Genomic DNA, 27,330 nt, shown 5'->3' on the forward strand with positions numbered 1-27,330 from the left:
GGTGTGAACTCCTAAAGAGCTACAACAGTCTGACCACGGAGTTACAGACAGCCCCCTTGGGCATTCCAGTCTAACTTGCCACACAGGCAAGCTGGACTATGTGATAGATGATCACTTACACCAAAAATCACAACAATATTCAGGTTACTCCCAGTCCCAAAAGGATCAGTCACTTATCCCAGGCCAATTATACTCAGATCTCAAACTGAAGACAATACCTGTAGCCAGTCCTGTAATAAACTAAGATTTATTAACTAAGAAAAGAAATGAGAGTTCTTTACAGGGTTAAAACATGAATCTCACACACACACACACACTTACAGTCTTAAGATTTTAAAAGATTTAAAAACATAAGCTTTTATAATAAGCAGTTGTATATATCCTTTAGGGCTGACCCATGCCAAGCAGCACGGGGAATCTCTTGCTTATGTTTAGAAATCTTTGCCCCTCAGAGTTCAGACAGCATGAAAGAGACCCAGTTTTTCCCTGTCACAGATTTTTATCTCTTTCACCTCAGATTCCAAGCTGATGGAATGAGTTCATGTGCAGGCCTTCCCTTCCTGGAGGGAGTGAGGAATGCAATCAACAAGGTCTCTGTCCTTCGATGCTACACAATGGCTCATTTGGCTTCAGTGGGCTATCTTGTGCGCAGGATGAGCATTATACCTTAATTAATGCTTCTTTTCCTGTAGTGAGTTACACAATTACAGAGGTTTACAGTGCAAACACTCAATATAACTTTATACCGTTGGCTACAGAGGTTATAAGTGAGATCAATACATGCAGCATCCTACACTATTCATAAGGTCTAGACACCAAACCCACTCTTATAACATTAACATCTACTTTAACTATATCTTCCATTGTTGTATTCAGTGTTGTTGTAGCCATGCTGTTCTCAGGACATTAGAGAGACACGGTGGATGAGATAATATCTTTTATTGGATCAACTTCTGTTGGTGAGAGACGAGCTTTTGAGTTACACAGAGCTCTTCTTCAAGTCTGGGAAAGGTACTCAAGAGCATCAGAGCTAAATACAAGATCTAACAGACAGTTTAGCATTCAATATATGCTGTGCTAAACTATCTGTTCAATCTTGTATTTAGCTGTGACACTCTGATTACGTTTCCCAGACATGAAGAAGAGCTCTGTGTAGCTCAGAAGCGTGTCTCTCTCACCAACAGAAGTTGGTCCAATAAAAGATATTACCTCACTCACCTTGTCTCTCTATTTTAACTATACTAACCCACAGGTAAGCCAGACTGGTTTCCATTTATGCATGGTTCAGTAAGGCCTGGGGCCTTCCCATGAGCTGGCACCTGGTCTGCTAGAGTCACAGGGCCTCTTATCAAGTACTGTGCAAGATAATCTGTTTGAATAAAAGATGTATTACTGAACAGTCGCCAGTGCTTTAAGGTTGCTCCCAAAACACCATAAAGCCTCATTTATTTCTCCCCAGCAATAAATAAAACAGTTTTACAAAAAGCAAATATATTTTATTGTCTATACCATTGTTTGTGAACACTGTAATATGCAAGAACATCTGGATAACAACAAAAGAAACCCTCAGCAAACAGGAAGGCGGAATTGTTTTACACTAATTGCAACATCATTTATAGTAATTACGTGCTGTGTGGCAGACTAGTAAAGGAATATTAGAAACATCAATAAAAATAAAATTGGACATTTTTTCCATTTGCAATGTGTTTAAGAATCAAGAGAGGGATTATGCCTGCTCAGCTTCCGAAAGAAATGTTTGATACAGTGGAGAAGTGAGGGAGCTGAGTCTGAATTACCCAAGACAACTCCTTTAGCAGAAAGAGAATCTTCCATCACCAGAACGGGCCACCTGGAAGAGTCCTGGCTCCCTGCCAACATTACCCTTTAACAATTGCTTGTCATGCACTTTCTGTAAAAATGTTCATAATGGCACAACCTGGAGTGTTGGCAAAGGTCCTACTGGAGGAGCAACATATTCCTCTTCTCTCAGTAACCGCAATAAGATGTTGTTCTTATTTTTTGGCCAGCTATAAATGTGAGTGTTCTGAAGCCAGGTAGGCACATGTTCCTGCAAATGAGAAAAAACAAACCAAAACCATAACCACATAAAATCCCCTGACTGCATATCACTTTCTTGCAGAAACCTCCCAGCAGTGTTATTATTAGACTCTGCCATACAACCATCAGTGTGTCTCTACTATGGCCATTTCCCACAACACTGACAAGAAATTAGTCACACTTGGATTTTTATTTATTTTTTGAAACAGGTTGAGTCTATGTATTTCTCAGCTGCATAACTGATCACAAAAAAACATATGTGTATAACATTTTTATATTAGTGTACTTTGGTGCTAACCATCATTCATGTTTTAAGGTACTTTTCACTGATATCAGTAACTATTAGACAAATGCCTAAAATGTTCATCACCATAGTATCCAGGCACTATGAACATTTATATAGTGCCACATATTTACATGGTACTTAATGAACGAAGAGTAAAAATTTCCCCTAGATGGAAGGATGGAAACTGATTATTTAGACCAACAGGTTTGCACTCAATGACTCATGAGACATATTAATAAAGTCAATGTACTGACTCTGAGTTTTGTTGGGGTTTTTTCACTCTAGCATTTTCTTTGCCCTCTGATTTTACAAGGTTTGTCTGATAGCAGATTGATCTTCTTACAGCCCTTGGTTATCAGGGAATATATAGCGAAACATACCAAAACTACTGTGGACTCCCAAATGCTTTGTGTGTGTTAGCACATAGAAAATCACTGACTAACATTCCATTGGCAGACTGTAAAGGTTATGTTTATTGTAATTTATAAAGCAAATCAATAAAACATATACAGATCTATTACTTGTCTGTTCTTATTTAGAATATGGCATGAAAATTAAATAAGTAACTAAATTCTCCATTGTGATCCTTTGGCTAGCGAGACATAGTGTTCTAAACTGCACATTGTTTGGGCATCATGTAAGGAATTAAATGCTTAATATTTTTACCTAAATCACTGAGGTTACCATTCTGTTGCCTTAATGCAAGGGCTGAATCAGCAGCCAGATCTGAGAGGTGGTAAGACCGAGGTTCCTTGTAGCATTACACGAGTAGAGGCTGGAAAAGCCCACTCAGTCTTTGGCTTAAGCTGCTTGTCACAATTTCTTCTCCCTTCAGTATTTATTTAGTTTCATAGTGAAAACTATTGAGACCAGTTGGTTCCTATTGGCTCCTCGGTGGTGAACTTTATTCCATATACGAGCAGTTCTCAAATTTTTTCTTCGAGGGGATTACTTACTAAGTTCCAGACCCTATCATTATTATTACCGTTCCAAGCATTGATCCCTTCACCTTCTCATGACAATTGCAGTAATACTGTGCTTGATTACATGAAAAATTATTACCAGGACAGTATAAAGGAAGCAAAATAAAAATGAACTTGGTTTAATATGATGAGTGTGGCTTCCTGTTTACATCATTCCACTTCACATCTATACTGTTTATTTCTTCTCTATATGGGTCAGGTTTACATATATTGGTACCCACACCTCCCCATACTTCCTACAGCCCTCCTGTGACATTGCACTACATATGATTTTATGAAAATATGCTAATGAGTGTGAATATAATGTAACTGAAATATGCTTCCTGCAAAAGGTCTCTTGTAAGGTATCATTACAAATCTTATAATCTATGGAGTGTGGTCATCCTATTTGTATAAATGTATCATTCTTGTATCTGAAAGTAGAAATATGAAATATAACTCTGAGGTCCTACAGTAATTATGCAAAGTGTGGGCCATTAATGGTGGTTTGGAATCTTGATGGCTCCCATCAACTAGGATTGGGATTGGCAACCTTTGGAAAGTGGCAGCCAGCACATTCCTCGGCCTGCGCCGCTTCCCGCAGCCCTCACTGGCCTGGAGCAGCAAACCGTGGCCAGTGGGATCTGCAATCAGCCAAACCTGCGGACGTGGCAGGTAAACAAACTGGCCCAGTCCACCAGGGGCTTACCCTGGCAGGTCGCTTGCCAAAGGCTGCTGATCCCTGAACTAGGCCAATTGACTGTAGATGGCTGTTTACTTGCAAGCCTTTCTGTGAGTCAGGCTGGGAAGAATGAAGGCTTGAAAAGTGTGAATTGGGAGTGCTTTGTTCCAGGTGAGCCTTGAGTGGGCCTGACTGTAAAAAGCCAGTCAGCTGCGAACCAGCTGAGCAGTGAACAGCAGAGAGGCTAACAGAGGGAGTTTGCCTGGGAGTTCACCAGGGGAGAGCCCACTGAGGCTTACATCTTGCTGGCTTCTCTGTGTAGTTACTACAACTCCTGAGGAAGCTCGTAGAAGGAAGGTAATATGGATGGTGAGCGTTCAGCTGTTGTGACCTGCACTGGATGTGCCATGTTTGTCTTTTTTCCACAGGACAGAATCGACTTTGTCTGTACAAAGTGCAAGCTGGTCTCCATATTGGAAGAGAAGGTTCAAGGTCTGGAGAAACAAGTATCGACCCTGCGCTGCATAAGAGAAACTGAAGATTTCCCGGACAGACATCAGGATATGCTTCTACAGACACAACATTATGAAGATTCAGAGCAGGCTGTGCAGCGAGGACAGAAGGACGGTGAAGAAATTCGGCAGCATGTGACCTCCAGAAGAAGAAAGGAGAGTGTCCATGTACCAGCAATGCAGGTACAGGTAAGTAACCGTTTTCATGTTCTCTCCACAGGTACTAATGTGGAGAGTGGACTAGATGACACGTCTGAGGGAAGGGAACAGAAGGAGACTCCGCCGATTGGAAGGCATGAGATGCACTGTCCTAGGGGTGGGGCTTCCACGACCACCGCTTCCAAGAGAAGGAGGCGGGTAGTGGTGGTCGGGGACTCTATCCTCAGGGGGACTGAGTCATCTACCTGCCACCCCAACCAGGAAAACTGAGAAGTCTGCTGCTTGCCAGGAGCTAGGATTCACGATGTGACGGAGAGACTGCTGAGACTCATCAAGCTCTCGGATTGCTACCCCTTCCTGTTTCTCCACGTGGGCACCAATGATACTGCCAAGAATGACCTTGAGCGGATCACTGCAGACTACGTGGCTCTGGGAAGAAGGATAACGGAGTTTGAGGTGCAAGTGGTGTTCTTGTCCATCCTCCCCGTGGAAGGAAAAGGCCTGGGTAGAGACCGTCGAATCGTGGAAGTCAACGAATGGCTACGCAGGTGGTGTCGGAGAGAAGGCTTTGGATTCTTTGACCATGGGATGGTGTTCCAAGAAGAAGGAGTGCTAGGCAGAGACGGGCTCCACCTAACGAAGAGAGGGAAGAGCATCTTCGCAAGCAGGCTGGCTAACCTAGTGAGGAGGGCTTTAAACTAGGTTCACTGGGGGAAGGAGACCAAAGCCCTGAGGTAAGTGGGGAAGTGGGATATCGGGAGGAAGCACGAGCAGGAGAGCCCGAGAGGGGAGGGCTCTTGCCTCATACTGAGAAACAGGGACAATCAGCGAGTTATCTCAAGTGCCTATACACAAATGCAAGAAGCCGGGAAACAAGCAGGGAGAACTGGAAGTCCTGGCACAGTCAAGGAATTATGATGTGATTGGAATAACAGAGACCTGGTGGGATAACTCATGTGACTGGAGTACTGTCATGGATGGATATAAACTGTTCAGGAAGGACAGGCAGGGCAGAAAAGGTGTGGGAGTTGCATTGTATGTAAGAGAGCAGTACGACTGCTCAGAGCTCCGGTATGAAACTGCAGAAAAACCTGAGTGTCTCTGGATTAAGTTTAGAAGTGTGAGCAACAAGGGTGATGTCGTGGTGGGAGTCTGCTATAGACCACCGGACCAGCGGGATGAGGTGGACGAGGCTTTCTTCCGGCAACTAACGGAAGTTACTAGATCGCAGGCCTTGGTTCTCATGGGAGACTTCAATCACCCTGGTATCTGCTGGGAGAGAAATACAGCGGTGCACAGAAAATTCAGGAAGTTTTTGGAAAATGTAGGGGACAATTTCCTGGTGCAAGTGCTGGAGGAACCAACTAGGGGTAGAGCTCTTCTTGACCTGCTGCTCACGAACCGGGAAGAATTAGTAGAGGAAGCTAAAGTGGATGGGAACCTGGGAGGCAGTGACCATGAGATGGTCGAGTTCAGGATCCTGACACCAGGAAGATATGAGAGCAACAGGATACGGACCCTGTCAAGGTTCCTTCCCCACTCTGAACTCTAGGGTACAGATGTGGGGACCTGCATGAAAACCTCCTAAGCTTATTTTTACCAGCTTAGGTTAAAACTTCCCCAAGGTACAAACTATTTTACCTTTTGCCCTTGTACTTTATCGCTGCCACCACCAAACATCTAACAGATATATAACCGGGAAAGAGCCCGTTTGGAAACATCTTTCCCCACAAAAGTCTCCCAAACTCTACACCCCCTTTCCTGGGGAAGGTTTGATAAAAATGCTCACCAATTTGCATAGGTGAACGCAGACCCAAACCCTTGGATCTTAAGAATAATGAAAAAGCAATCAGATTCTTAAAAGAAGAATTTTAATAGAAGAAAAAGTAAAAGAATCACCTCTGTAAAATCCAGATGGTAAATACCTTACAGGGTAATTAGATTCAAAACATAGAGAATCCCTCTATGCAAAACCTTAAGTTACAAAAAGACACAAAAACAGGAATCTACATTCCATTCAGCATAGCTTATTTTCTCAGCCATTTAAAGAAAACAGAATCTAACACATATCTAGCTAGATTACTTACTAAGTTCTAAGACTCCATTCCTGTTCTGTCCCCAGCAAAAGCATCACACAGACAGAGAGAGAGAGGCTTTGTTTCTCCCTCCCCCCAGCTTTTGAAAGTATCTTGTCTCCCCATTGGTCATTTTGGTCAGGTGCCAGCAAGTTATCCTAGCTTCTTAACCCTTTACAGGTGAAAGGGTTTTTCCTCTGGCCAGGAGGGATTTTAAAGGTGTTTACCCTTCCCTTTATATTTATGACAGACCCTGAACTTCAGGAAAGCAGACTTTGACTCCCTCAGGGAACTGATGGGCAGGATCCCCTGGGAGAATAACATGACGGGGAAAGGAGTCCAGAAGAGCTGGCTGTATTTTAAAGAAGCCTTGTTGAGGTTACAGGGACAAACCATGCCGATGTGTAGAAAGAATAGTAAATATGGCAGGCGACCAGCTTGGCTTAACAGTGAAATCGTTGCTGATCTTAAACACAAAAAAGAAGCTTACAAGAAGTGGAAGATTGGACAAATGACCAGGGAAGAGTATAAAAATATTGCTCGGGGATGCAGGAGTGAAATCAGGAAGGCCAAATCACATTTGGAGTTGCAGCTAGCAGGAGATGTTAAGAGTAACAAGAAGGGTTTCTTCAGGTATGTTGGCAACAAGAAGAAAGTCAAACGAAAGTGTGGGCCCCTTACTGAATGAGGGAGACAACCTAGTGACAGAGGATGTGGAAAAAGCTAATGTACTCAATGCTTTTATTGCCTCTGTCTTCATGAACAAGGTCAGCTCCCAGACTACTGCACTGGGCAGCACAGCATGGGGAGGAGGTGACCAGCGCTCTGTGGAGAAAGAAGTGGTTCGGGACTATTTAGAAAAGCAGGACGAGCACAAGTCCATGGGTCCGGATGCGCTGCATCTGAGAGTGCTAAAGGAGTTGGCGGATGTGATTGCAGAGCCATTATCTTTGAAAACTCATGGCGATCGGGGAATGTCCCGGATGACTGGAAAAAGGCTAAAGTAGTGCCCATCTTTAGAAAAGGGAAGGGGGAGGATCCGGGGAACTACAGGCCAGTCAGCCTCACCTCAGTCCCTGGAAAAATCATGGAGCAGGTCCTCAAGGAATCAATTCTGAAGCACTTAGGGGAGAGGAAAGTGATCAGGAACAGTCAGCATGGATTCATCAAGGGTAAGTTATGCCTGACTAATCTAATTGCCTTCTATGACGAGATAACTGGCTCTGTGGATGAGGGGAAAGCAGTGGACGTGTTATTCCTTGACTTTAGCAAAGCTTTTGACACGGTCTCCCACAGCATTCTTGCCAGCAAGTTAAAGAAGTACAGGCTGGATGAATGGACTATAAGGTGGATAGAAAGCTGGCTAGATTGTCAGGCTCAATGGGTAGCGATCAATGGCTCCATTTCTAGTTGGCCGCCGGTATCAATCGGAGTGCCCCAAGGGTCAGTCCTGGAGCTGGTTTTGTTCAATATCTTCATTAATGATCTGGAGGATGGCATGGATTGCACCCTCAGCAAGTTTGCAGATGACACTAACCTGGGCGGAGAGATAGATACCCTAGAGGATAGGGATAGGATACAGAGGGACCTAGACAAATGAGAGGATTGGACCAAAAGAAATCTGATGAGATTCAACAAGGACAAGTGCAGAGTCCTGCACTTAGGACAGAAGAATCCCATGCACTGCTACTGAGTAGGGACCGAATGGCTAGGCAGCAGTTCTGCAGAAAAGGACTTAGGGGTTACAGTGGACGAGAAGCCGGATATGAGTTAACAGTGTGCCCTTGTTGCCAAGAAGGCCAATGGCATTTTGGGCTGTATAAGTAGGGGCATCGCCAGCAGATCGAGGGACGTGATCGTTTCCCTCTATTCGACATTGGTGAGGCCTCATCTGGAGTACTGTGTCCAGTTTTGGGCCCCACACTACAAGAAGGATGTGGAAAAATTGGAAGGAGTCCAGCGGAGGGCAACAAAAGCGATTAGGGAACTGGAACACATGTCTTATGAGGAGAGGCTGAGGGAACTGGGATTGTTTAGTCTGCAGAAGAGAAGAATGAGGGGGGATTTGATAGCTGCTTTCAACTACATGAAATGGGGTTCCAAAGAAGATGGCTCTAGACTGTTCTCAGTGGTAGCAGCTGACAGAACGAGGAGTAATGGTCTCAAATTGCAGTGGGGAAGGTTTAGGTTGGATATTAGGAAAAACTTTTTCACTAGGAGGGTGGCAAAGCACTGGAATGCGTTACCTGGAGAGGTGGTGGAATCTCCTTCCTTAGAAGTTTTTAAGGTCAGGCTTGACAAAGCCCTGGCTGGGATGATTTAGTTGGGGATTGGTCCTGCTTTGAGCAGGGGGTTGGACTAGATGACCTTCTGAGGTCCCTTCCAACCCTGATATTCTATGATTCTAAGGCTTGGAGTCTCAGAGGACATGTGACCATGTCACCTGATACTGGAATCCATCTTAAACTTGGTGCTTTTCCATTTAGAAAGAGGGGTGGAGACCCAGAGGGAAAAAAGATTCCCTCCTTGTGCCAAAGCTCTATAAGGGGGTGGAAAAGAACAAAGGGGGCTTCAGTCATGAGAAATCCCCTAGCTACCACCTGAGCTGGAACAAGAACTGAACTGGGGAAATGATTGAGCCCAGACTAGAAAGGAGTCTAGTCTGTGAAGGAAGCTTATTGAAACATCTGTGAGGGTGAGATTTCATCTGTATTCAGTTTCCTACTGTATTAGGCTTAGACTTGCATGTTTTATTTTATTTTGCTTGGTAATTCACTTTGTTCTGTCTGTTATTACTTGGAACCACTTAAATCCTACTTTTTGCTTATTACTGAAGCCAGAGTTAGTGATTAATACCTGGGGGAGCAAACCGCTGGGCATATCTCTCTATCAGTGTTATAGAGGGCAGATAATTTATGAGTTTACCCTGTATAAGCTTTATACAGAGTAAAACGGATTTATTTGGGGTTTGGATCCCATTAGGAACTGGGTATCTGGGTAATAGAGACAGGAGCACTTTCTAAGCCATTTTCTGTTAAGTCTGCAGCTTTTGGGGGACATGGTTCATATCTGGATCTGTGTTTGCAGCAGGCTAGCGTGTCTGGCTTAACAAGACAGGGTACTGAAGTCCCAAGCTGGCAGGGAAAACAGGCTCAGAGGTAGTCTCAGCACATCAGGTGGCAGTCCCAAGGGTGTTTCTGTGACCCAACCTGTCACACCTCCCACTACTCTGTAATCTATCCAGGTCACTTTCCAGTTTGGTCCTTTCCTGCAGTACATTTGCTTCCCCCTACAATTGTAGTGTCATTAGCAAATTTTATGAAGATTGATCTTATTCCAGAGAAACATGAAATAAAGAGTACAGTCACAAAGGCTGTAGAGATGGGCTTAAATCTCTCGAAAACCTAAGAGTGTCCTAGACTGGGCTACAGATAGCAGGAAGTGTCATTGCTTGCAGGCAGATGTTTCACCACTCTGATAGGGAGAGCTCAGCAGGACACCTGGAAATACTCCTTGGATCACTCTTTGAGAACCATGCCATATGCTAGCTAGTCTCATAATACACAAAGTTCAGCCAAAATTAGTTTAAGTGAGCTATTCTTGTATCTGGCATTAGGCCCAAATTAGATCTGGCATTAGACCTGTAGCATCCATCTTGTCTATTCACTTCTGAGTCTTGTACCATTGTTAGAGTATGTTTACACCTCAAACTGAAAGTCTAAATTCCAGCCTGAGGAGACATACCCCCCAGTAGCTTTGATCAAGCTAGCATGGTAAAAATAGAGTGTAGCTGCAGCAGTGCAAGCAGCAGGAGGGGCTAACCATCCTGAGTTAGCCCCTGGCTTCTTGGAGGGGTACATACTTGAGGTGTCTAGTGCCTCCAGCTGGTCATGACACCATGGTCACCCTCTGTTTTTAGCATGGTAGTTCAATCAGAGCTTGCGTGAGTACATCTCCTCAAGCTGGAAAATACACCTTCTGCTCAAAGTGTAGACATACCCTTAATCTCATTTTTTCTAATACTACTATAGTATTCTCTTAAATCTTTTTGAATTACTAAAATCTCAGGTTCTGCATATATACTAGCTCTCAAGGACTGACAAAAGTTAGGATTAACTCTGCCTTATGGGTATGGGTAGAGCTTTAAAGGCTACAGATAGATGGATAGATCGAAAGAAAACTCAAAGCAATATGCTGTCCTTGATCTGCCCAGAATTCCCACCGATGTCAACCTGGCCCTAAGTTTTAAAAATTTCTAAAGCAGGTGTGGGAACGCCTTTGTTCCCATGGTTTCGCTTTTCTTTCTTTGAAGAGAAAAGCTACTTTGGAAACTTTATGGTCTAAAGGTAAAATACTACAGCACCATTCATCCTGAAGGCTCCCAAATGCTTCATAAACTAGAGTCAATTTTTCAAAAGTTTGGTGCTTAACAGTTAGGTGCCTAATCTATATTTAGGGACCTAAATAAATTATTTGTATCCACAGATGCTGGGCACACACATCTTCCACTGACGTCCATGCTAGCTATGAGTTTCGGCATCTCTAAAAATCAAGCCATTTATTTTGTGCCTAAATATAGATTTAGGTTTTATATTTCCCTGGCAACATTAGGTTGCCAGGTAAATATAAAAGAATCCTTCCATCCACCATTGAAATGCAGAAACCACGTGGATTTAATGTGTAGAGCCCTGTGTGGACACAAAATTTATATCCGCAGATACAGATATCGGCAGATATAAATTGGTATCCAAGGAGCTACAGGGCTCTACCGGGAACCGCAGCAGCAAAAGCAGCATGTCGGATCGCCGCTACCAAGAGCCAGTGCCCTGCACTAGCAGCTCTTCCGGTGTGGCTATACCACTCCCAGCCTCACCCACCAGGGACAGCTGCTGGTGAGCCTGGTGCCCATCCCAGAGGGCAGTACAGCCACACAGGAGGAGCTGCGGTGAGGGGCACTAACTCTTGGGACCGGCGGTCTGACATGCTGCTGCTTTTGTCGCTGTGGTTCCGAGTAGAGCCCTGCAGCTCCACGGATACTGATTTATATCCGTGCATATCTGCATCTGCGGTTATAAATTTTGTATCTGCACAAAGCCCTACTAATGTGACAGCTGTTGACAGGCACAACAAAACTGCAGGTTAAAACATTTTAGAACAAGAAGTGAAGATGAATACCACATCCATTTGAAATTTTAGCAGGAGAATGTAATTACCCTTCTAGAACTTGGAAAGGACAATGTATTTGAGATTTCTACTGTCGCAGAAATGTGCGGGAGGTCAGTAAGAATCACATGTGGGAAGGACTTTGATTTTACTTGTTATTTCCTATTTTCAAATGAATCTTCAAAAATCAACAGTGAGGACAGGTGAAACTGCAGGTCTTGCAAAACCTTATAGTTTGTCTGATGGTCCCACCACGGCTCACATGATGACCTACTATACCTTAGTATTTATTGTCTCTTTGATTTTACTTGCTTAAAAAAAAAGATTGGAAAAACCTCAGTTCCCCAGGATCATAAATCTCTCCCATCAAACCCATCAGCATTATCTCTGGGTAAACTCACGAAATAATAAGGTGTGAATATAAGAAGCTTGCTTGACAGATAACTTATCTCAAAGTCAATTAAGTTATTTCACTACTCAGGAGAATTTGATTCTGTTCTGGTTATTACACTTATTAAGACCAAATATATCATGTTAACATACTGATTAATACTATGGTATATGTTTTATTTGTACATAAAAATGAGGACCATTTGAGTAAAATATTGCTCAGGAAATTATTAACAAGCTCTTATTAAGCGCCAAGAAAATGAGTCTTTTTATTTCATTTTGCACATTGACCAAAAATAATACATGATTCATTATATAACAATTTGTTTTTACCTTTTTAGCATTTGGGAAGAGCACAGGAATGAATCTAAAGTTCATGCTTCCTTGTTGGATAAACTCAATCTGCATCTAAAACAGAACAAATCTGACATTTAATTGAAAAGCTTAATCTTATAAATTAATTTTTCTGTACACATGTCCAGACTCCTACACATATAGAACATTCCCTGCTTATTTGAATTTTGTTCTGTTAAGATATTTGAGCTATGGCTAGTTAACCTTCACTTCTAATTACACCAAGCATCATTTGTGTGGCATATTTATATGACTTCTCTCTATACAGAAACAAAAGACACAGGAAAGGATTCGTCAAAGCTTTATTGGCTATTTGCCAGTTATCCAGAATCAAATAATTATATGTTTGGTTGCACCCAGTAATCCTGTCAAATAAATCTAGAATTGCGTAAGTGTGACTTGATAAGAAGTGCTATTCAGTTTACAAAGTGGTGAAAGCATTAATTTCAATATCTTCACAGTTTGGGTCAATTCTGTGTCCTAACAAGGATGCTAACTAAACCCCTGTCACATGTAGACTTGGGTTTAATCTGATTTAGGTACTGATGGAAGTGGTGAGAACTGAAAGTGTTGCCAAGATACTGGGTTTAGCTCTCAAGTGGGGGATGGGTTACCTTTGCATTAGCTCGTTCTGGCTGATCAGTGGAAAGCTCCGGCGAGAACTATTTTGAGAAGTTTAAATAGGAGGTTAGTTGTGGCAATGTGAGGCCTATAAGGTTATGACATGAGCTCTACGGGGAGCTGACAAGGGAGGAAGAAACATCTAGGTTCACAAAAGTACACTGGTCTGAGTCTCCTCCCCTGCCAGTGCTGTGCTTAGCTTCACAGTTCCATGTCTCAGTCAGGTTTACCACTGCCTGACAGAGCCCTCAGCCAGTGGGGTGAATTACAGGGAGGAAGGTCAAACAGCATTATATCAGATCATGCTGGGGGTGGGGGCATGGGAGAGCATATAAAGGGTGAACTGGAATATCAAAAATTCCAATTTCATAAAACCACAACGAATATGGAAGAATAAGGCACACATGATTAAAAGGATGTTGTATTAATCTTGAACTGCATTTCCCAGCCAATGATACTGGGTACAAAATACTGACTAGAAGGGAGGTGTTAATGTGAGCACCACAAAGAAAACAAAGAACATGCATTTAGAGAAAGATTTGCTTTTACGAGGAGATGATGCAGATTCCTTTTAAAATGGCAAACGCGTGCCCTCACTTACCATCCTGTGGATGTATTTAGTATGTAAGCCATGCTCATCCCTGTCCAGCTGGGATTCAGCCCCTTCAACATCCTGTTTGTATTTTGGACTGATTGCTATGATTATCATCACCATCTTCTGTTAGGGAGAAAAGCACTCATATGAAATTGTGAAATGCACTATGTTTGACAGAGGCTTCTTGGAAACCTGCCAGTTTGTATTTTAAGTGCTCTTGATGTTCTTGGCAAATATCAGAGGATCTCATCTCATTCATTCTGGCAAGTGAAATACTGTGAAACTCATCCGCACTCTCTCCTCTCTCTTTCTTGCAATTGCTACTTTTACATATAAAACATCTAAATGTCAAGGGATAAGATCAATAGATATTAGTGTTGACCATTTTACAGTTGAAACCACATTAATAAACTTATATGTAATATAGTTATGTCCAGATTTTCAAAAGTGCACATGCCACTACGGTTGTCAGTGGGGTCCACACGTGGGACCTTCAGTACCAAAAGTACAATCTCCTGTCACCTACTACTTGAGCTCCTTTAACTGGGAGAAAGTAGAATACTGTATAGTTGTTGGAGCCAGATACTACAGGGAATCATGATAACTTGCACTGGACCAACATATTACATAAGCGCTTTTTCACGTGCCTGACTTGCACGTACACACTGCCAGATGTGTGCGCACATGTCGGGGATTGGCATGTACCTATGCACACACATGTGCGCATACCCATATTGCTTGCATAGACTTTCAAAATGTGGGCTTGTCTTCAAGGATCTCAAAGCACTCTGCAACCAGTAACAAATTAAACCTCGCAACACCCCTGTTAGATAGATAAGCATTACTAACTCCATTTTATGGATGGGGAAGTTGAGGCACAGAGAGGCTAATTGTCTTGACCAAGGCGACATAGTGAGTTAGATGCACAGACAGAATGAATGAATCCCAGAAATCCAATGCATGAAGCTGTGCACCAAATGATAGAAATTAATGCGGTGCTTTCGACTCTGTCAGCGGGTATCTGTCTCTGGTTTTGTTTATTACAATGATTTGGCTTGATCCCAACAGGGACTGAGTACCCAGAACTCCCATGAACTTCAGAGGAAGTTGTAGATGCTGAGGACTCTCAGGATCAGGCCCATAAGTTGTAGCATTATAGTCTTCACTTCGAAGCAAGCTGCACTTGTCAGAAAAATACAAAGCTGTCAGATTGAGTCTTTGCTTTGCCTCCTAGTAGAATACTAAGTTCTAGTTTACCTTTATACAGTACATTGATCCATAAAGGTCCTAGCTTCACAAAGTGCTTTGCAGACATAATAATATACAAACTATATACTGGGAACAGAATTACTGCATTCACCACTGAAATGCAGCTGCCTTTGGGATGAAACACAGTAATTGCCTTAACCATGCTTAGAAACATTATACAGTAATTTAGGACAGGATGTGAGGAACAACATAGCCAATTGAAACTTCAGACAGAACTTAACTACCAGAGTTCAAGTTTGGCCGAGATGCCACAGTTAACACCCCAGCTCGTAGAGAAAGAGCTCTGGGATGTTTAACAAACAGAAGGAATCGAGATCTTGGTTTAATGGTTCATTACATGTCTCTTTTGCTTGTTTTAGTGTAGAACAGGATAAGGGTATAATCATTTTCTTTTCTTTTAAATCAGAAATCCTAAATTAAGCTATTGATCTATATCTGTTCTATCAATGGAAAACAAATCACAAGTGGATTGGCTATGGGAGATTTAATGTTCCCCAAAGCTATGATGATTAAAAGCAAAGCAGGGCAAAACAACTTCATGCAAATACCCATCTAGCTACTTGTGTTGTGGACCTATTGTTGTACAAAAATGCAGCATCATATTTCACATTCTTTTGTAGAAGCGATGTTGCACCAGGTTGGGGACAGTGAGAGCACAGGCAGGGAATGTATTCTCAAGAGCCTGGAGTAGGAAAATTGGAAAGGGTCTTGGGGAAGGAAGGTTAGATCACTGGCAGCCGGCAGGCAGATAGATAGGGAGATCAAATCAATCAGCCTTGTGGGGAGGGAGAATGTCACGCTAGGCCTGAGGGGATAGACAAGGAGAAAACTTGTGATGTGCGGAGAGGGAGAAATGGATGAAAAACTTGATGGAGGGTGGTGGGGGCAAGGAGAACTGAGGAAAAAGAAACAAATTTACTCATGTTCACTCCACTGTTTAAACTCATTCTCAGTGCTGTATGTTCAGTGTAGATGTGTGCACCTCACATTTTGGTTCTGGTCCCTCACTACTAGTATCAAACTTAAGAATTTTCCTTGTGCCATCTCTGTGGGAAAATATCCAGACAAGATTAGATTGTCTTTACGTACATCACCTAGGTAGCGTTCCATCCACTTAATGATGTCAATGCCTCGTACTGTGTCCTCAAATATATCAATCTGTAAGAGAAGGAGAGTTTGAAATTATTACTTCCCCACTGTTTAGCTGCAGATCCTGAGGGTTGTGAAGATGGCACAGAGACAGGAGAGTTTCCTAGAACATTTGTAAAAAGTTTACCAAACAAATTTTAAAGTCAAATAGTGTACTTAAAGATTCAGAGTCTTAAGTGTTCACTATTCCTAGGTGAAAGACAGATTAGCATTTACGTATCAAAATCATTGCCTTTTTTTAACTTTAACATAGCTACTTATTACATGTTTTCAGAAAGTCCCAATCAAAGATAGTTATAGTTCAAACCAGAGTGAAACTCCACACAAATTGATGACACTATCCAAAAGTGCTAGTCGGTGCTGAAAATTTAAATAATGGTTTTGAGAATATTCCTGAAGTGCCTGGTCTGTTCCTTCTCCATTTCTGTGGCTTCTGAATCTCCCATTTACTGCCCCCACCCCAACTCTTCAAACCAAACACACACAACTCTCACCCACAGCACACCCCAACCCAAAACAAAATTTGCCATTATTTCCCTAAGTTGGCATCATTGCAAAGGATACATGCATTTATGTCCAAGACAATTTATCAGAAAAGATCCACAGCTTTCCTCCTGCAAAATTCCATGATTAATATCTGAGCTTGGCTCCTCACTGCCCTGATCAGCAAGGCTATTGCTATTAGAAGCAGCAATCCAGGCTGCAAAGAGTGCCAAAGGGCAGGAAGCTTCATTGTAATGAATACGATCAGCCTCAATCAGCTCACTGCAAGGTTCATGAGCTCCATAAATTGACAGTGTATGACACTGGCTAATGAAGCACATTTTAACAATTCCAAGGTTTTGGTAGATGAGCCATGTGCCTGTCTCCCAAGTCTCTGTTTTTCTCTTCTTTAAAAATAATGAGAGAACATATTTGGGTACCTGCTTTGATACCATTTTCCTACATTTGTTACTCTGTCTCCAGAGGTGATATCAATGGTCTTCATATGAATTGGTCATATTTAGAATCAAACTACTATAAAGAAGCGTCGCTTGAGCCTCTGGAAAAAGGCTTTGATTCAAGAAAGCAAATAAGCACATGCTTAACTTCCATTAAGTCCTATTACGTTTAAAGTTAGCCATGTGCTTAAGTGCTTTCCTGAATTGGGGCCAAAGAGTGAAGGTGGGAGAATCAGACAACTTATGCTCTTGAAATAAGAAAAAATGAGTCAAAATTGGCTTCTATGGATATCGAGTCCTGGAACCTTTGTGGATGATGCTTGTACAGGTGAGAATTGTGTTAAAGAAAACCCACGAACAGTTAAATGAAAACCTGGATGCCATGTAGGATTGACAGTGGAACACAGAGCCTTTCACACCTCTAGGTCATTGGCTTGAATCCTCCCTAGATATGTAGTGACCAAAAGATCTCACTATCTTATGGTTGTTTCAGTAACTTATGTGAAATATCTGGTGGGTTTTGGCCTTTGTCTGATTTCTAGTGCACAAATGTCCACATCTGAAAAAACACCTACAAAATTAGCTGTCTCTGCGAAGAGGCCATGGTTTGGACGGAATGAACATGAAAACCGAATTAATTTTTCCTGCCCAGAGATGGTCAATCCTAATCAAGGTAGAGGCACATTGATGGAGCAGCACGTGAAAGCTCATATGGATGTCCACACTGTACCTAGTTATCAAAAAATATCTCAAGGACTATCAATACAGCACCTTTCAGAAGCATGAAATTCACATTTAAAAAGTCAACAAATGAAAATGTGGATAATCTAATCTAAACTTTTCATCTAAAACCCATTTCTCTTTTACCATTCCCTGAATCTACAACATTTAGTGATGCACAGAAAAACATACACCTCTCCGTTAAAAAAAAATTCTCTCTTTTCTCCTTTATCTGAAAATCATTCTTTCCAGAAGGAATACTCACTGCAGTTTGAAATCCATTTACAAGCAGAAAGTTCACAAATTTCATGACCTCCATAGCTGCATCCACCGAATAGGTTATAAAAACTTTACCTAAGAGAGACATTCATATAAATAAGTGATGAGTCAAAACAGATGATTCAAAGAAAAGGAGTCAGTTTCATAACTTTACTTGCTCAGTTGTGAAGTCAGTGAGGGGGGCTGTGCCTTGTACATTTGACCACTGTGACCAATTAAAGAGTCAGAGAGATTTTGAGGCCAGATGAGACTATTATGATACTCTAATCTAATCTCCTGCAATAACCCTGGCTATGGGATTTCACCCAGTAATTCCTGCATCAAGGCTATAACTACTGGTTGAGCTAGAGCATATCCAAAAGTGATGTTGTTAGTCTAATTCAGCCCTCAGACATAATGGCTGTAATATGGGACTTTGAAGGTAGATATAAAGTGGTAGAAAATGTAAAGCTCCTGTTGAGAAGTGGAAGGATTTCACCGGAAATATATATCACCTGTCAATGTTTAAAAGAACACCGACCATTTAAAATCCTAACTTTTCCTTGCGAGAGACATTGGAAGACCATTACAGCACTATCTATAAAAGGTGGTATTCTTCTTTTTATTCATAGCCCTGGATCAGGGTTGGTGTAGCGTTTACTACTTCAGCAGGAGTGCTGGGAGGCACAATACACCTTCTATGCCACTCCTTTAGAGAGTGCAGTGTGCACTCCCTGTGTGGGCTGCATTAATTCATTCAGAGTGGGGACTGAGACCATGGCCTGACTGCCTTTCTACCTGCTTGGGGTAGATAGCTCCACTAGAGCACTGTCTGGATACCAGTGTGCCAACCTCTCAGCCTTAAATACCTGCATAGGAGCTTAGCCATAATCTGGCCCTAAGTACTGTGAGATAAATAGGCTCCTGAGACAGGATTCAAGGATTTGTGTGGCTCATGTGCAGGAAACAGATTCTCTAGGAATCTCTAGGAATGCTCTGAATTGTATCTACTGCACTGACCTGTCAGGGATTAGAGAACCGAGTAGATTTTTAAAATCTCTATGATTCTTTTAGGAAGTGTTTGGTGATTTCAGTTCCAGCCCCAGACACACACAAACTGGGAAAACTCAAAAATATAAAAAAAAAAAAAAAAAGCGCCTTATAAGAGATTATCATGATAAAGTCAGCCAGTCTTAGGCCTCAGTCCCCCATCTGTAAAATGTGGATAATAGCACTATATAATACTAAGCAACATTAGTATTATTATGATAAGGGTTGCTTTGTAGAAACAGGTGAAGATTCTGAAGGAGAAGGCGGTTCTCATCTTTTCCTTAACTGATCCAATCATCACTACAGAAAAGTCTCTGTGCTTTGATTGGTATTATTTCATTATTAAGAACGATAGTGCCTCCTGCCTCACAGGGACATCTATTTTAGCAAGAAATCAGCTGGTCCATGAAAACAATCCAAGAAGTGTTTGTTTATTTTCTAAAAACATAATGTCAAGTAATTAATGAGAATTATGTTAATCTGTTTAGAGTTCCAAGGGAATAATTTGTTACACCAAACACAAACACATTCAGGACCTGATGACGTTTAGTGCAAAAAGTCTAGTTCATATTAAGTATTTTCTTTCTTTGTTGTCTTTGTGTTCTTATGTTGTTTACATTTTTTATTGCTAAGCATGTAAAGCTGACAGGCTGATGATCACAGACAGCTTTTGAAATAATAAAATCTGACAGAAGAAAATTGCTAACAACTTACGCAACTCTTCTGGCAAATTGCTTGTTCTCAGAGTTCCCCTGGCTGCAGGGTTACTAAAAGGTCTTGGGACAGCAGCTGGGGGCAGAAAATTGTTAACCTGAGCTACGAAGTCAGAAGTACACCGATAAGCGTCATCTTGGGCACATGCCGTGGGTGGCAGCCCTCCATTGGGTAGCTGGTTTCTAGAAGAAAAAAACAAATGGTGATTTCTTATATACATACACACATACAAACATAAAATTTGAGTTCTTTTAAAGACAAACAAATGCTTTGTTTTAACAACAAAGAGACTTGGCTTATCAAATATTTACCAAATAAGAACATAGGACTGAAAATCTGAATTTAGGAGAGATTTTGAAGAGTCACCACTGGCTCAGCTTTTCCTCAGATCTATTTGGGTGTGTTTGGATATGTGTTTCCATTGATACTTCCTGGCTGGAAGTCTATCACGCTGATGTAGTTTATTGCAAAAATTGATAGAGTCTGACCAGAGACACTGGCCTAAAGAGGAGAATCAAAGTCTGAGGTACCCAGACTACAACTCCCATGAGACACCATGGCAGCATTTCCAAACTGAAATATTTTGGTTATGGAACAAAAATAAAAACTGTGGAAAAAAAAAGTTATGTAACCAATTATAGTGGATATGATTGAGGGTTACCATGTTAGAGACTTGTGTTCTGGGCCTTCAGTGACCTTGTATAATGCTTCTAAGTAGTTATTTTTTAAAAAAGAGGAGTAGGGAGAGAGTTTTCAGCAGCTCTTCCCCAGCTGTGTTCTTGGCTGGGGTTTATGGCCTTAGAACACGCTCTCTCTCTCATTCCCCCCCCGCCCCCCTTGTCCCTGGATGTGAATGACAATGTATTTTTTGTTATCAAATTAAAACTTGCTGGGTTTGCTCTGGCACCCATTTTCTTTTATGGGTAGAAAGTTATAAGATACTCTATATAGATAATCCCTGTCAATGTATAACTTGTATTCTAGGAATCAGTGCAAAGGAGCAGCAATGTGGCCGAAAGATGTTTTGGATTTATTGCACAAAGGGTACAAAGGAAAATGAGACATGCTCCAGAAAAAATCAGTCACAAAAACGCCTATTTTCCACAGCTGCTTAAAAACTTTCCAGAACTTCAAATTGACAAATAAATGCCAAAAGTTATCATCCATTTTAAAAACTTGACTGAAACTCTCTCAAGACATTAGATATTCACCATCCTTTCCACTGACAAGTTGAAAATCTCTAATGCAAACTTAATTTGCTACTGCATCTCACTTTGCTCATTATTGCTCTTAATTCTCTGGAGGCAGAGAATGCTATGTAGCCACCAGCCGGGACTCCAGAGTTCTGTTACTAGTTCAATTTAAATATATAGCTAAATATTTTCATAAATGAATGCCTAAAGGTAACCCACCTTAATTCATACTTCAGCACCTAACTAAAGGTGGCCTGATTTTCAAAGGTGCTGAGTGCCTGCAGCTTACACTGAAGGTAACTTTAGGTAATCAAGTTTGAAAAAAATTCTCTCTCATGTTCCCTCTCTCTTAAGTGAGGATAGCACATTATATAGCACAATGGGGCCGATAGTAGTAGTAGTAATAACAATAAAAATACTACTAATAAATAATAATGACGATGTGAAGCCCAATGAATGAAATGTTTGCAAAGCTCTAGGAGATCCTCAGATGAAAAGTGCTAGATGTGCTATGTTTTATTATGTCATGAGAAGTCGATGAACATGCTGGAAGTGTTAATTTAGATAGCTATCAGAATTAAACAAGATTTTTCTCTCTTTTCCTCTGAGCTACAGAAGAGATAAGGATGAACTTATTTGTTGCAAATCACTGAGGAAATCAAGGCTGATCTGGCCGGCATATCATAAAACTGGAGGCTAAAGAATGTAACCTCATTGATCTTTTTCATAAATGAGCTGGGGAGGGAAAGAGTTCTGAAGCTTCAACTAAGATATTTCCAACTCCTCTTCCTTTTAATCTTCAAGTATTTACACTTGTGCACACTTCAGAGTAACCGGCTTTAGAGTTCTGGTACCAAGCTGAGAGTCTGTATTCTGCTATGTACGAGGCCCCATTGCATGGGAGATAGCAAATAAACTTAACAATAACCTTTCCACACACATGCCAACAAGAAACACTAACATTACAGGCTTTACAAATACCGGTTCCAAACTCCAACAAAACTGATCTAGAATTTTCAAAGTTTGTGTCCCAATTCTCAAAGCATACTTACGGAAATCGTGGGCATACTGGAGAGGCGCATTCTCTTTGTGGAACTCTTTCTCCATTGCATTTAGGAGCATGAGGATTTGAATAGTTATGGATTACTTGCTGGGAAGGATGGATGACTCTCATGCAAGGTCCAGGAACAGAAGGCAGTGGTTGCGAGGGTTGTGCAAAATGTTGGAAGGCAGTCCTACCATCTAAGAAATTAATAAAATAAACACAAGGATCTCATCAATTTACTTTTGACTAGCTGGAAGTTTCCATATTTCAAACACAACCTACTTCATTTCTAGGAAAGCTCTAGCAGCTTGTAGGTTATATAGTGTGATCAGTAGCAGGTTTAAGAAACATTTTACAGAACAAAGTTCCATGCTTGAACAAACAATGGGGTTCTGCTTTCCACAATGGGTTGGAATGTTGGGAAGATTGACAGGTAAATAGTGAGAGCTGGTCTTCATCCATATTTAACATGCCTGACTTTTTTGTGCTCTAACCTGAGAAAATGAATCATCTCAACAGGTTCACGAAAGCAGAAGAAAAATCCTGGAACAAATCAGTTTGCAACACTAAGGCTAAACAGACTGAAATTATTGTAAAGGAAAAGAGAAAAATTATCTTTCATTTTGTTACTTCATTCTGAACGAATTTGCTGTCTGCCTAACAGTAACCTCTTAAGGCCTTGAGGCTGGTTCTATTACTATCTTAAAGGAAGGTAATGTGACAATCCTTGCTCAAATAACTTCTTTGCAAAAATGCTATTGGTTTTTTGATGTGCACATCATAGTATCTATTAATTATTAATTTTTATTATTATTTGTATTACCATAACACCTAGTCATGGAGCAGGAGCCCATTGTGCTAGGTGCTGTACAAAGACAAAACAAAAAGATGGTTCCTGCCTCACGGAGCTTACCATTTAAATTTAAGACAAAAGACAATGGGTGGATGCAGACACAAGGGGGAGTACAAGGAGACAATATTTCTGATAGGTTACTGTTCACTGAGAACACAGCCTAACTGTTCTCAAGGTTTTGTGGGCCCCACAGAACAGGAGAGGTTTTAATGAGGGATTTGAAGGAGGATGGTAAGTTAATTCCATAAACATCTGCAAAATTATTGCCTTCGAACACATTACATGGTGCAGCTGTACAAGCAGTAGATCACAGCAAGAGTAGGGGCTCAGATGAAGGGTCTCATTAGAAAGTGCTGGTATCCAACCTTAATTGGAGGTGATCTACACAGCCACCCAAGTTTTCATTTTTCAGTTGTAACATTAAGACTTTAAATTTTATTTTTATTGTATTTTGGGGTCTCAAAACTTTTCTGTTCACTTTCTGTGCCGGGGCTGAATGTCAATCAGCAGATCAAGGCACAGCAAAGCAGCACCCAGGCAGCTGATAGCAAAGGCAATGAATGCCAGGACACTGCACTACTGTGTGTCATTCCAGAGTCTTTCCTCTTCAAGGGTCAGGTATAGCTGGGCAGAGGGGACCACAGACGTAACTGGAGTGGGGAAACTGAACTGAGGCTGTACATTTGAAGAGCTGTGTTGTTGCTGATAAACAGGAAGTAACTTCTAATGAGCTACAAGAGGAACAGATGGGGAAAGAGACTTTCCCTTCAGCATCCCACGTCAGGTTCATTGCCAGGAATGGCTCCCTGCCCCAGTGGTGGCACTGGCAGCCACATGCCCTCACCCAACTCATCTCTAGACCTTCACATGTGTAATGGCTGTTTTGGTATATACAAAGTATAGTTTAGGCATAAGCAGAAATAGAAAGCAGTGGAAGCAACTTGTATCACAGGCTGGGGAAACGGAGTCCATTGCTTTGGTCTCTCTGTGGACTCCCTAAGATGGCACTGCATCAGTTGCCAGTCAGGAGGCAATTATCAGGGCTGGAAAATTAATTTTTTTACAAAATGAAAGCTTAAATTATGCAGAAGCAGATGGGACAAGAGTGAAGTGCTAGACATGTTGCCAACTCTTGCTATTTTATCATGAGTCTTGTGATATTTGGTGGTTTTTTAAAAACCCTGATATCCTGGAGACATATTATAACATGACAATCTCAGTTTTCATCTAAAAAATTAAGTTTCTAGCCATTGTGCTCACAGAGAAAATGTGACCCAAAAGACTCAATCATCAGAGGCAAATAAAAAGAACCCAATATTTACTATATTTTAAAATCTTGTGATTTTTAATCCAAACTCATGATTTTGAAGTGTTTGGGGTGGGCAATACTATGCTAGTAGGTCATATTAGCTCAGACTGACAATTGGGCCCTTGTTTGAATCATATTTGGAGTTCTATGAGGGATTTGTTTATAAATCCACAAGTAATTTGTGTGTTTACTAATAAAAGTACTTGATATTCTTCACATTAGTTCTCTTTTTATTTACATTTGTTTACTTTAGAACTACATGCTATTTAGAGTCACTATTTCAGTGTCGTAAAGCTAAATACTCTCTATTTTTTCAGCAACTAAATAATGAATGCTCTTATTGCCTCTCATTATGATAAACTCAAGGTAACTTCCTTCCATAGTAAAATGTTAACAGAAACAAAAAACATGGTTATAGACAATTGCCATTTATGGTATTGCCTATTCCAGATGTTAAAAAAGCCAAGGCCCGAAAAATCATGAGATGGGCTTAAAAACAGTGACATTTTTAGACAATCATTTTCTTTGCCTTCTGGGATTTGAGCCTTTAGAGTACAATGGAATCATGTTTTCAAGCTTTTCTTGTCAGCCATGAGGGCTAGAGACTTAAAAAAAAATCAGTTATTGTAAGTCTGCTGATAAAATTATGGATTGGCAACATTCTATTTATTTGTACCACTGTGGGTCGTCCGTCCGTCCCCCGTCCCCCCCGCCGCCACCCTATTAGCTGTGTCACTACTAGGCATGGTTTGAAAAAGCTCAGAGGGAATGCAAAATGAAAGTAAACATGTTTTGGGGGATGTTGCCTGTAGTCGGCTCGAGGGGGACAGGCACTGCTATGTGACGGACTGGGTTGGCTTAAAGGATTTTAAGACAACACAGTGTCACCTCTTTCATTTGGATATTCCTGATGCTATAATAAATGGGTATTACTTACCTGTAACTGGAGGTTCTTTGAGGGATGTGGTCCCTATCTGGATATTCCACATGTGGGACATGCATGTACCTGCATCCAGTTTTTTTTGTTTGCAAGCAGTGTCCTTTGGCCTTTATATGTGCCATTGCTCTCCTTGTGCTCTGAACTGAGGGCATAAAAGATAGTGAGGGCTGATGCCGCTCCAGTTTCCTATTCTTACCTCAGTTAAAACAGTCCGCAGCAGAGAGCAGGTAGTGGAGTATAGCTAGGGAGCACACATCTCGAAGAATCTCCAGTTACAGGCTAAGTAACCTCTATTTCTTCTTCAAGTGATTGTCCCTATGTGTATTCCACACGTGGGAGATTAACAAACAGTAGTCAGACTGCAGGTTGGTGCAAGGATGCAGAAATGATAACTAAATGAAGTACTGCTGTCCCCACAGCTGTATCCACAGTTGACAACTGGATCAGAGCTTAATGTCTCATAGAGACATGAAGAGAGTTCCAAATAGCTGCTCTACATATCTCTAGGAGAGGTACATCTCTCAGTTATGAGGCCGAAGTAGCTTACTCTCTAGTGGAATGAACCTTCATCCCCTCTGGAGGGGGAATATGAGCTAGTTGGTAACTGTGACTCAATGCATCCCTTTATTCACACCCTGCATACGATTGTAATAATCTTTGTATAAAATATGCCATGTGAAGTATCATTTGAAAACTAACAACTCAGTGGTCAATAATATCATGGTGAAATGTGTGTAGCAATGTTATATGTGAACTTATGAACACAAGCTAAAATTATGACTGAGATGTGTTTATCAGACAAGTTTGGGGAGGGGGTAAACCTGTTTTTCAGAGACAAAGGACAAGCTAATGCCTCTAGCCAGGTGTCCTCATAGCTGATTGGCAATCACTGGTCAAGTGGCCATTCTATGGCAGCGAAGGGGGGCAGCGACAGATCCACCTGCATTTTAGCAAGCAACACTGTGGAACTTCTTTCACCACAAGAATCCATGTCTCCATACTCTCGGCAGGAAGGAAATTTATCTAGGGGTAACCCTCAGGAAAATGCATTTCAAAGGGTGACTGGACTATAAAAGCTAGAGACAAAAACACCCCAGAAATTCTTTCTTTCTCTCCCTATCTCTCTTTCACCTAAAATGACAAAGGAACCAGCCTTTGGACTTTGGGAGGGGTTCTGATCTGAGAATTTGGTCAGCCCTGTTGCTGGGAGTATGTGATAAGGATTTTACCTTGAACCAAATCTGGTTTGTTATATTTTAGTTACTACAAAGTGTTTTATCTTTATTTCTCTTGTAACCATTTCTGACTTGTACTTGTACTCACTTAAAATCTCTCTCTTTGTAGTTAGATTTACTTGTTTTATTCTTTAAACTCAGCATTGGATTAGTTTTGACTAAACTGAATTGTTTAGGTAACTCCAATTAAAGTAGCAAATTGTTGTATATTGACCCCAGGAGCAACAGAACTCTAATATCTGCACTGTCCAGTAGAGGGTTGGACAGTACAGAACATATGTTTTGGGGAAATGTTGGGACTGGCTGTATGTTGGGGTCATCCTGCAGTAGTAACCAAGGCTCCTGGAAGCCAGAGAGTGGCTGATGTGTTGTTGATAGGGCACTGGGGTCAGAGCTTCTGGGCCAGGGCTGTAGCTATACACAGACATTGATGGCATGATCTGCATGCAGTTTGCCTGTTTGTGAGTGGCCCACTTGGAAGTTACAACAGCAAAGCATTGTGAAGCACCAAAGCTGCAGGGCAAGTGGTGACGACCCCTCACTGGTCTGGATTGCACCCTGGAATGTGACAGTATCAAAGGGTAATACAACCAAAGATCCATTCTGAAATTCTCTGCGTCAATACAGCTTGACCCCTTGACCTCTGCTATGGAAACAAATAGCTTAGGGGTATCTCTTAAAGTTACTTGCAGATAAAAGGTCAAAGCCCTTCAGATGTCTAGGGAATGCAACCATCTCTCTTCATCTGAGGTATGAAGTTTTGGGGAAAAAAAACCTGGTAAATGGATTACTTGATT

The 27,330-nt window shown here is 41.4% G+C and overlaps 1 protein-coding gene across 5 annotated transcripts in view; it reads right to left on the reverse strand.

Moving 5' to 3' along the window:
- Window positions 1-1,331: 1,331 nt before the first annotated feature.
- The window catches only part of TRAF3IP2 (TRAF3 interacting protein 2), a 45,895-nt gene continuing 19,896 nt past the window's right edge, over window positions 1,332-27,330 (reverse strand). For 4 of the 5 annotated variants that reach the window (XM_073337069.2, XM_073337066.2, XM_073337067.2 and 1 more), the window contains 7 exons: window positions 22,204-22,393; window positions 19,959-20,140; window positions 18,202-18,290; window positions 16,216-16,284; window positions 13,864-13,980; window positions 12,621-12,695; window positions 1,332-2,068 (listed from right to left, as the gene is read on the reverse strand). In XM_073337069.2, coding sequence (XP_073193170.2) covers window positions 1,922-2,068; window positions 12,621-12,695; window positions 13,864-13,980; window positions 16,216-16,284; window positions 18,202-18,290; window positions 19,959-20,140; window positions 22,204-22,393 — 869 coding nt within the window. In that variant the 3' untranslated portion in view covers window positions 1,332-1,921. The remainder of the gene's footprint in view (window positions 2,069-12,620; window positions 12,696-13,863; window positions 13,981-16,215; window positions 16,285-18,201; window positions 18,291-19,958; window positions 20,141-22,203; window positions 22,394-27,330) is intronic. The other variant, XM_073337070.2, reaches the window with a different exon arrangement.

Source organism: Lepidochelys kempii, chromosome 3 (genome assembly GCF_965140285.1).
Source record: "Lepidochelys kempii isolate rLepKem1 chromosome 3, rLepKem1.hap1, whole genome shotgun sequence".
NCBI lineage: Eukaryota > Metazoa > Chordata > Testudines > Cheloniidae > Lepidochelys > Lepidochelys kempii.